At 38.0% G+C, this 11672-nt stretch overlaps 1 protein-coding gene across 2 annotated transcripts in view; it reads right to left on the reverse strand.

Annotated features, from left to right (window-relative positions):
- The window catches only part of Abcd3 (ATP binding cassette subfamily D member 3), a 55629-nt gene that overhangs the window by 15411 nt on the left and 28546 nt on the right, over nucleotides 1-11672 (reverse strand). For both annotated transcript variants that reach the window (XM_005357213.3, XM_026784040.1), the window contains exons 5-13: nucleotides 11410-11479; nucleotides 10037-10134; nucleotides 9607-9730; nucleotides 8046-8102; nucleotides 5896-6038; nucleotides 2440-2509; nucleotides 1048-1117; nucleotides 863-960; nucleotides 680-771 (exon numbers count right to left, since the gene is read on the reverse strand). In XM_005357213.3, coding sequence (XP_005357270.1) covers nucleotides 680-771; nucleotides 863-960; nucleotides 1048-1117; nucleotides 2440-2509; nucleotides 5896-6038; nucleotides 8046-8102; nucleotides 9607-9730; nucleotides 10037-10134; nucleotides 11410-11479 — 822 coding nt within the window. The remainder of the gene's footprint in view (nucleotides 1-679; nucleotides 772-862; nucleotides 961-1047; nucleotides 1118-2439; nucleotides 2510-5895; nucleotides 6039-8045; nucleotides 8103-9606; nucleotides 9731-10036; nucleotides 10135-11409; nucleotides 11480-11672) is intronic.

The raw sequence follows: 11672 nt of genomic DNA on the forward strand, positions 1-11672 counted from the left end.
TCAAGAATGAGTCTTCACAGTGCTGGCTATGTCTTGTTATGAAGACCGTAGCAGTTTTGACAGCAGAGAGAACACAGTAACAGACACAGGCCTATGAAAGACCTCAGGGCAGTAAATTTCCTTAGGCAATCCAAAGTCTGTAGTGCTTTTCACACCCTGGTATTGTTTGAGGTTTCTGCCTTCTATTTTAGCTTCTGAGGTGTTTAATCCCATCCCGTGATCTAAGACAGTTTTGTATTGGGTAATATATCTACATGGTAATTGCTTAATTCCATTAAAGCAACCTCCATTTATTTAGCTAATTGGTTGGAATAAACCTTAGGGGTAAAAATCTATAGACGAGAAAAAAACCTGCTTAAATGTAAAACTTATGCTCTAGCTTAAATTTCCAAACAAAAGGGCTAGCAAGAATTATCATTTCCCAACTCACCCAAGACCAGTGTCTGTGAACACAGCAAACACAACAATATCCTAGTTAAGACTCAAAACAGCTGTCGTCAGGAAGCGTGAGAAGTTCACTGACAGAGAGGCCCTCCTTAATTTTCTACCAAAACTAACTTCCTAGAGGAGGAAAGGTCAGTCGCTCCCTCATCTTAAATCTCAACTGGGTATCAGAACCATAAGAACAATACATATTTAAAATTTATTCTACACAATTGCTCATTATTACAGATCTTACCCAGCCAATCTAGTCATTTCACGCCCGGCCAAAACTATACGACCCAGAGCTTGAGACATTCTCAAGAGCATTCTTCCACTTTGGTAGTAATCCTTAAAAAGAAAATGTATAGGTTTTCTCACATTTCTAAACTAAAAACACAGCCTTAATTCTGAATCTCCCTTCATTCGATCACCACCTTACCTCCAGGAGCTCGGAGTGTGTGCTGTGGAGATGTCGGGGGTGTGACAGATCCAGGAAAGGACGGCTGACAACCAGGTACCCGACGACAGTGGCAATATCTGGGACAAAACAGTTAAGATCTTAAGTATCATTATTTCCCTTTTCCCACAAATCTTGCCACACCATCTCTTTTAAAACATACTTACATTTGGCAATGATGCTATCAATGAAACCCATAGAAAACCGAAAGAAAATGAAATTATGTAGGTGTTCCACCTGACAGAAAACAAAAGAAAAATGTATTTTTTCTTTTACAAAAAACTAATTTTTCCTAAAGATGAAGCACAATTAATTCACAAACAGGCAGTGAGTATGGAGGAATCCTCACTGTTATGCACCCCACAATGAGTGCACACTGAGAAGAAAGCAGGTTCCACACAGCCCATCAAACGGAACAACACTGACTACTTAACAACAATGTACACATGTAAAGTAGAACACTGTTTGCCACACTGCTAGGCACATATACCCAAACTCATCAGTCACCAAAGCAAAAAGGAAGGCTGAAGAGCCATTTAAAATTGTCAGAGAAAATAAAGCTGTAATACGGTCTTAGTGTTTGGGCTGAAAACCCCCAGGCTGAGAGAAGCGAGTGAAAAGTTGGTGTGTGGACAAGTCTTAAAGAAAGGAGCTATAGACACGCTTATTGGTGAGCACTCTAAAAACTCAAGTTATGTTAAATGGCAAAAATCCAATTTTTGAAAGAATCTAAGACAACTTTTTAGTATTTGGAAATTACGTACTTAATATCACAATTTTCCATTGAAATATTAGCCCCCCCCCCCGGAGGCAGGATTTCATCTGCCATGCTTACCCCATGATTATCATTAGCACCCAGTGACGGCACCCACCAAGACCCGACTTGGTACTTAATATCTTTTGAGTGAGTAAAACTATTCGAATTCAAAATTGCCAAGCAGCAAATAAAGAAAAGCTGTTTTAAAAAAGTCTTTCTATCCCAAATCAAAGGTCACTTGTGTTTAAACCACATTTTATTAGCACAGCCAGAGTCACTCACACATGTATTACAGTCCCAACAGAGCCTATATGGGAAGGAAACAAAAGATATACTCACTATTTTGTCCTTCACAGAAAAAGGTTGCGGACCCCTGCTCTATCAAATATTCTCTAATCTGTGGGAGTCAGTAACTTAACTATCCATGAGACTTCTTTAGCAACTACTGCAAAATTGCACAAGACCCATTTTATAAATGGAGAATCTAATGTTAATATAACTGTTTTAAAACTCATTTTTAGTTTAAAACACAGCATAAAGACTTGCTACTTGAAATACATCTTTAACTATGTATTTATACATATGTAAATGCACAGAAAAAAACATGTGAGCCTCAAGTGTTTTGTTTCGTTTCATTTGGTTTTTCGAGACGGGATTTCTCTGTATAGTCCTGACTGTCCTGGAGCTCAATCTATAGACCAGACTGGTCTCAAACTCAGAGACTTGCCTGGCTCTGCCTCCCAAGTGCTGGATTAAAGATGTGAGCCACCACTATCTGGTGACCCTCAAGTGTTTTTCTTACCAGTTTTTGGAAGACTGAGTGGATTGTCCGCTTTTCTTGTTTATTCCCATTGTAAAAGGCAATTTCTTCACTATTAAAGAAAGTAATAAGCAATTAATGCCGATGTTCTCTCACCCTGAAGTGTAACTAAAATGCAGTGTTCAGTGAGTGGACATTTATAGTTGTATGGACATCTTGGTCCAGTGTAATGTCCCAGGAGGTAAAATGTTTGCTCTACAAGTCCGCCAACCTGAGTTTTATCCCCCAAACCTACAGACAGGCAGAAGGAGAGAACAAGCTCCATAAAACTATCTTCTGACCTCCAAGAAAACTCTGTAGCAGGCCCCCTGCTCAATAATAATAAACCAAGTAAAAATAAAGATAAATGGACATCTTGTCACTAAGAGAATATCCGGCATCAGCCAAGCCAAGGCCTGTTCTTGAGATCAGTTCCTAGCAAAGCTTCAGGAATATATGAGCACACAGCTGACTGGATCACACACTGAACTGTAACCTGTGTGTAAGCTGACATTAAAGATGCAGTGAGCAAATGCTCACAAACTGTAACTGAGGCAGAAGAGGAAGACACTTTGATATAAGGAAAGACTAGACTGGGACAGACATTACAGACCACAAGTTAAATTGAAAACCTGAACCAGAGAAAGGACAAAAATAACAGAAAAATACAAGTAGTAGTATTTTGATATGCTGCCTGGGAAAAACAGAAGAGCCAAGTCCTGACTGCGGCAGTGCCCTCGGGGCTAGCGCACCAAAGCTGTTCCTAGTCTTATACCACACTGTTCCCGAGAGTGGGAATGGGTCCACAGGGGCCACGAAGATCTTCAGCAGGAAAAACCAGTTCCATACAGAGGAAGAAAGGATCAGTGTAATTAGATAAAGCCTTTAGAAGCTAGCTCCTTAGAGGTGAAGAAAGGCTAAATGTAATTAGGCACATTCTTTAAAGTCACGGAATCAGTAGAATTCAGCAGCTAAAATTATCACTTGTGTCTAAACTAAAGCTTATAGTTTTTCTATCCTGTAAATATGATGTAAACTGCCCAAGCAAAGTACTTCTGGAGTTACACCATGTGGGTGCTGGGAATCAAACCAGATTCTCTGGAAAAGTAACAAGTGTTCTTAATCACAGAGCCATCTCTCCAGGGCCCCACAAGGTATTTCTTACAGCACCAGAAAGTAACTATCTACCTGGAAGCTCAAATGACACACAGAGAATGTATGTGCAGGCTGGTGAGATAGCTAGGCAGCACTTGCATGCGGGCTGACAACCTGACTGCCATCTCTGAACTCAGGGTGGCAAGAGAGAACTGAGACCTCCACACTGTTATGCACCTGCTTACATGGTTGGTCTAACCAAGGTGCACACCTAAAACCTCAATATTCAGGACACTAAGGCAGGAGAATTGGAAGTTCAAAGCCAGCCTGGGTTACATGGTAAGAAAAAGAGAGAAAATAAGATCAATGAAAAAATAAGGTGATGGAAAAACAGAAGAGGGCCGGGCAGTGGTGGCGCACGCCTTTAATCCCAGCACTCGAGAGGCAGAGGCAGGCGGATCTCTGTGAGTTCGAGACCAGCCTGGTCTACAAGAGCTAGTTCCAGTTCCAGGACAGGCTCCAAAACCACAGAGAAACCCTGTCTCGAAAAAAAAAAAAAAAAAAAAAAAAAAAACAGAAGAGGGAAGAGGAACGGAAGGAAGGGAGAAGAATCTTCTAAAGAAATAAAAAGCCATTTCTCTTTTTCATTTCTGGCAGTGAAGCCTGGGGCTGCTTTTGCCATTCTGTGACCACAAGAGTTAAGCTATTGGAAAGGGGTATGTGGTGTTTTGAATAGAAATGGCCCCTAGAGGTCCATGGGGAGTGGGACAATTAGGAGGTTTGACCTTATTGGAGTAGGTGTGGCTTTGTACGAGAAAGTGCATCACTAGAGGGTGGACTTTGAGGTCTCAGAAGCTCAAACCAGGCCGAGTGACTCAGTCAGTTGCTTCTTGCTGCCTGCGGATCCAGATGTAGAATTCTCAGCTACCCTCCAGCACCATGTATGCCTGCATGCCACCAGGCTTTCTGCCATGACAATAATTAATTAAATTTCTGTAATCCAGCCCCAATTAAATGTTTTCCTTTATAAGAGCTGCCATGAGCATGGTATCTCTTCACATCAATAGAAACCCTACCTAAGTCAGGGTGGTATGCAAGGCGGGACAAAGCAAGAGAATAACCAGCAAGAGTCATAACTCCAATCCTACTGTACGTACCCTCAACTGCTCTGTCCAAAGAACATAGACAATGTCTCTACTATGGGAGCATGTTTGTTTTCTAGTAAAAGCATCCTGTAAACAGCTTTTTACTAATTATACCCATTATTCCACTGCCTCCCTAGAGCATGAAACTCCACCATATAAAATCAGTATGATTTTAACAAGGAAGCAAGGGAAGAGGACACCATTTTTTTTTGAGTGTTTGATTTTTCTGTTTGTTTTGTTTTGTTCTGTTCTGTTTGAGACAGGGTTTCTCTGTGTAACAGCTCTGGCTGTCCTGGAACTTGCTTGGTAGACTAAGCTGGCCTCCAACTCATAGAGAACCACCTGCCTCTGCCTCCTGAGTGCTGGGATTAAAGGTGTGCAACACCACCATCTGGCTGGAAGAGGAACTATTAAGAAAAAAATCTCCTAAGTAATTCTGTAATTTCTTGTACAGTAACCTACATAGTATTACATAAATACTAGGACCTTCAAAGCTGACTTCAAGTTGGCAGATGGATACAAGAAAATTTATAGAGCATCTTAGATCCTGATCAAAACCTAAGCCAAAAACATCTATGTAGTTAATCCTCCTAACAACTTCATTATCTGTCTAAAAGAAAGCGAAGCTATGAGTAACTTGCTAAAATCATGTAATATAGAAAGAGTTGATAAGTAGAAAGGGTAGATCTTGAAACTATTATGGATGGCTTCAATGCCTACATTTTTTTTTCTTCTTCCTACTTTAGATCTCAAAACTGTCCAGAGGTCTAAGGGCATTACCTCAATGTAAGGGTAACTGCCTGCATTCAAGAGACCCTGCAGCTCAATTCCTAGTACCCCTTCTCCCCACAAATCACATCTGAAGACACAATTACCAAGTACTGCAAAACAGTCACAACTTTAAAATGTCTATAAGTTAAAGCACAAGTTTCCTTGAATAAATACAAACAAACTTGAACTATATTATGAGTAAATTTTTTGAATTCATAGAAAATCAATAGATAGAAGATATGAGAGGTAAATCAAGGAAACTACACAGCTAACAGAAAAAGTACCTGAAACATGCAGGATTCTACTTTATAAGACTAATATTCTTCATAATGCTTATTTTCAACATAAGTAAAAACTACAATTTAGTAACTGTATTGTTGGACTTTTAAATCAATATAAATGACATCAATATCCACAAGAAGAAATTTCCATTATGGTTTTCCCTTACCTATTTGTGATAAGTCGAGAATTAACGTATCTATATTCCCCTTCATACTTCTGCTCTGTTATTGTCATCTTGCCGATGGGCCTTCTCAGCCGAGTTAGGAACAGCCCAGAAACAAGCAAGTAGGCCATCATGCTTGCTGGTCCCTATGGTTAATGAAAGAGAACGATGTACAAAGCTCAAGAGCATGGTAATAAAATCCACATGTAGAACGCCTGTAAGTAACAGACTCTGAGAGAAGCTGAGCCTTTATTTTTCTTTCTGGGAAATGGAATGCTAGTCTCGATCTTCCTATTACTAACATCCACCACAACTCCTGTAGCTCCCCTCCGGAACAACTGTTCACGTAATCTTCTCACGAGACTCTGTCATCTAGCACTCTTCCACTGCAATCATCTTAATGCTCTCAAGTCTACAGGAATTCTCAGAGCTCGTTTTCACAGTCTACCTGAATGTTATTATTCCCTAGGTTCCCTCCTCAGCTCTCGTCTCATCCTGGATTTATAGCTAGGCCCATCACTTTTAGGGTAGAAGATATTATTGAAAAATATGTGCCAATCCCAACAGCTACAGGGGCCTCGAGTACAATTCCTTAAACAGCCTCTCCCTGCTTGTACACTAAGTTTTAGCCTTTAATACTTTGAATGAATTTTGAAATTTATGCCCTGGCAAATGCTGAAGCATTCATGGGCAGCCCACATATGAGTTCTGCAGACTTGTCCATATTGGGATTTATGCAATAGGTTGATGAGGCCCTTTACAACTCTATAAATGACCTCACAGTCCACTGACCATCACAGGAAGCTGTAACCAGTTCCCAAACCACCCTTACTTCCTATATATCTCTCATGTTCAGATCAAATTTGCCCCAATCAAAACTGTTTTCCTGAACATGCAACCCAGTGGGGCTATTTTTATATTTGATAAGCTTAACATCTAAGTATCAAAACAGTTAAATGTCAGCTCCAATTCTTCCAGGCACTAAACACTTCCCTGAAACTTCCACTAGTAGATATTTCTCAATGCGTTATAATTGCCTGAACAGCTACTTCCTTAGCCATTGCTAATTTCCCTTCTGCAGGAACTGACTTGCCTTTTGTGGCTAGTACAATGTATATGAACATATGCACAAAGAGTTTTCAAAATTGTACCTGACTGATTCAATGCACTTCAATAAAAACAGCACATGAGCAGAGGTGCTAACTGTAATTCTAAAATGCTGATGCAGATTTGTACATATTGGTGTGAAAAAATACAAGAAATATCAATTGCAGTATAGAGATTAGAAACATTAGGACTGTTCACTCTTGTGATGCAGTCATGTAAAGAATCACAGGGTAGTAAAGAGAAAAACAGAAAATTCAAATAACAGGAAAGCAATAAAAACAATCAGGCAAATTATAAATTAACCACAAAAATGAATGTAAAGACACATATACATAGGGACATAAAATCAACAGTTATATGGCTTATTATAAATATATAATAAATATTAATAATTATTCAAGTTAGACATCAATGAAACTCAGAAAGAAAAATTCTTGTCATCACAAATATCAGAGACAAGAGGAAAAGGCTCATGGACTGACTAGTCAATAATTTATCATTATGAAACACTCCTGAAATGAATATTTCATTCTGAGCATATTGCTGATCTTATTCTAACTCTTTATTAAAAGTATTTGTTGCCAAATCTCTCTTTAGACATTACTTTAGAACAATAAGTACATGTGCATTCAATGTATGTAGTGTGTGTTTAAGTATTTCTACTTAGTATTGCCAAAAAATGATTTAAGTAATTTAATAGACATTAAAAAGCCCAATTAGGACACTTTTTAAAGCCTCCATTGTAATATTATTTTACAGCAGGTCATATTAGGAAGAATGTGAAGATGTCCTCAAGGACACAACACAGTACTGTAGATTTTAAAATGAGCAGGAGTAGCAATATGTCTCAGTGGGTAAAGACTTTTTGCCAAGGCTGAGCTTAATCCCTGGAACCCTACATAGTGGAAGGAGAATATAAAACTCCTACAAGTAGTCCTGTGACCTCCATGTGTGAGTATATGTCGTGTGTGTGTGTGTGTGTGTTGTGTGTGTGTGTACATGTGCAAAAAATGCATCCAAACATGAAAGAATCAAAGTGGACTCACCTGAGCTCCAATTGCACTTGTTAACTTGAAAATATATAAAACTATGTCTAAAAATGGCTGTAAAATAAACATTAGAATATACAGAATTAAATCTCTTGAAATGGAGATATCCCAAACAATGACTACTGAGCATCAAGTGGGAGAATCACCCATTAATAACACAGTAATATAAAGACATTAAACAAAATTACTTGAGTTATAATTCCAAATCTGCTATGTATTTTTCTGATTTTGATATAACTTCATCTGTAAAATGAGAGGGTCCTTCTTCTGTAATACAGTTTGAGCCTATTACTTTATTATAACAATGACATAAATGAAATAATCAAGTGAGTCATATGACATAGTCTTATGAATCTATGAACTTATTTGATGATACAATTCTAAAGTTTCAACACATTAAAGTACTGCTACTCACTGAGAACAAATTCAACCAGTGTTCTGACAGTAACATGTACTTTAACCTTTTCAAGGAACCCAAAATGTGTTCACTTATTTGAAGTCTAAAACATGAGTACTAATACAAATGGCTTGCTTTATAAACTGGCTCATACAAAGATGTATCTTACCCTTTCTCTTTGTCCTGCATACTATTAAGAGCTTAAACTATTTTTAAAATTCAATTCAAATATATGTAAAGGTTACTGGCCAAAAATAATGTTCATAATTTAGGTCAGGAATTAAATTGATGTTTAAAACAGAGAATGCACTACAGTGCATAGAAACAGTATAATTAATTTTAGAACATTTCTCTATTACGACTATGACACTTTATGAACTGCAGATTTGCTCAAGTGCTAAGAGGAAAGAATATGTAATAGTTTCTGTACAAAATTAGCTCCATAGATCTATTAATATACTGAAGAGAGAGGTGCTAGGGAAATGGCTCAATGGACAAACTGTTTGCCATGAAAGCCTGACCATCTAAGTCATGATCTCCAGAACACGGCAGCACAAGCATCTGTAATCCCAGCATGCCCCTTTCTGGAGACAGGAGAATCACCAGAAGCTTGTGGGCTAGCTAGCTTAAACACAATAATGAACATCAAGAGAGGTGCTATCTCCAATACAGGTGGAAGGTAAGAACTGTCCTCTGCCCTCCACTTGCATGCTGTGGCCCCTGCATACATGAATGCATTCGACACAAGCATGTGCATGTGCACGCACAAATACAGTTACTTTTTCACATAGAATGATACTGAAGAAGAGAAACAGGAAGTCTCATCTCATTTTATGGATGTGTAATTGGAAATACAAACTGAAAAGTCAAACCTGTATCAAGTCTAGAAGAAAAGAGGCAAGGAGATCCTTTGGCTGAAATCAGTCCACAAAATTCTTACAGAACTTTTGTGAGGCACTAATTTCAATTCTAAGCCAAATACTTCACAGAAATAAGATTTTTAAATTAACTATATAATTAAAACAATTATAATTATCCCAATTTTCTTTTAAAAGAATTACCTATAAACTACTCCCTTTTACCCCAATAAATTCTATATAAATTTGCTCAGATTCAAAATTCAACAAATTTGACCAAAAATTTTTAAGTAGGTAAACTTACCTTGCTAAGATTTGAATACAGATCAACTACACTGTTACAAAATTTTTCTACATCTTGTGTAAGCAGCTGGTCTGGATTTGCTATTCTGTTATCCAGGTTGCCCATTTTATAATAGGTGAATGCTCTGAAAGGGCAATTAAAGTGATTTCAGAACAAGCAATTACGGAAACCAGGCATTCATATCACACCACCCTCTGCATAAACACACAAACATACCAGTCTAGACACTCTAACTTACGTCAGCCATGGGGAAGCAAGCCCGGAAGAGGGTGATTTGGTGGCTGATAGGAGAGCTAGGACTAGAGCCCCATCACTCCTCCCCATATGCACCTAGTCTAAGACATTTTCTTGAAAAACAGTCCAGTAAACAAGAAAACCGTGTGCTACCATAAGCACAACTGTCCAGTTGAAGTATTAGAGTGTCACTTACTGGAGATACTCCTCATAGAGGTATCTGGTGAGTCTTACTCGGAAGCACAGTTTGAGCTCATTTAACCCATACTTCAAGAAGTTATTAACCAGAGAGATCTAAAACAAACAAACAAGCATTATCGGTTTTGCTTCAACTTCTACTTACTGAATTGTAATTTACTTCTGTATCAGTTTCTGTATCTACAAGTTCTGATGATCTTCACTCATAGGCAATACTGTAATTCAGTTCTGTTTTGTTTATGTTTTATAAAATGCAAAAGTAATAAGCTAACTGTGTATATTTAATTACCCTATAACTTGGAGCTTAATTTTTAAAACATTATGAAATCCCTTCTGGGTAATCAAATATGCAAACCTTTCCAATTTCTACCTGAAAGGCAGTTTAAAAGTTCATAAACTTGTATTTCTACATTCGCTCCTCTATCAACACTACGACCTAGAGGGCTAGTGTTAGTCACATGCCATGTGTCTTAGTTCAAAGTGTGAGTTTTATGTTATTTCCCGGATTATTCTAGAACCACTTTACTAATCTATCCCACCATTAAACCAATCTGTCCACAGTTCTGTTTAAACTCACTTTATTAAAAATGTTTCCACATCGTGCTTCCAATCTTAAGTTTTTAATTGAAAAGGTCTAAAACTTATGCGTGCCCACCCTCAAATACTAAACTATAGATGAATTAGATTTCACAAGCAAATTCCTCTTTTCTCCTTCCAAATATGGACATTAAAAGTCTTATAGGGCCAAGAAAATAAAAATAAAAACCAAGGTAAGAAAATCATTTGAGTTTTAGCCTAAACTAATTTCTAAGTAAACTCAAATAGACCAGTTTAACAGTGGTTCAAGTTGCAACTGTTTATGTTTTCTATCAATATCCTGGGTAGTCTGTCCATCTTACTGCCAATTTCACAGCCTGGAAATGTTTTCAGTTGTCCCAAGTGGGAGAGAGGTGCTATTGCCATTTACCATTCATTCTCCAGTGGTTAACACTGGAGAAAACCTGGTCAGGAGAGAGTTGAAAGGAAAAGAGGGAGAGAGAAACAAAAAGGAGAGAGAGAAAGGGGAGGAAAGTGGGGGGGGGGCGACAACTAGAAAAAAGGAGAAAGAAAAACAACATACATGTGTGTGTGTATATATATATGTGCTATATTACACACGCACTAACATAAATAAAATCAAACTAAATAACTTTTTTTAAATTTTCAATTAAGTATAAAGGTTTACACTGAAAAATTAGGATATAAACTATACAAAATTTAACACAAAATTAGAATTTAATACCACAGATCTTTAAAGTTAGTAAGAACAAATTCAAGATTTAGTGAGGTGCAAAGTTTTCACAAATAAGGGTTCTAAAGAAATGCACTTACAAGAGGCATGGCAGCGATGAAGTTGAATAAGTATCTCTTGAAATCTTTACTGTTACGACCAATGATGCCACTGCAAACCACCACATGCAATGCATTAGTTGCAAAAGAAGTTAAATGTAACATCAGAAAACCTAGAGCCCTAAAATCATTCTTGGGAATTTCTACTGAATCATTAAGTAATAGCCGGGCGATGGTGGCACACGCCTTTAATCCCAGCACTCGGGAGGCAGAGGCAGGCGGATCTCTGTGAGTTCGAGACCAGC

This window comes from Microtus ochrogaster, chromosome 21, assembly GCF_000317375.1.
Source record: "Microtus ochrogaster isolate Prairie Vole_2 chromosome 21, MicOch1.0, whole genome shotgun sequence".
Classification (NCBI taxonomy): domain Eukaryota; kingdom Metazoa; phylum Chordata; class Mammalia; order Rodentia; family Cricetidae; genus Microtus; species Microtus ochrogaster.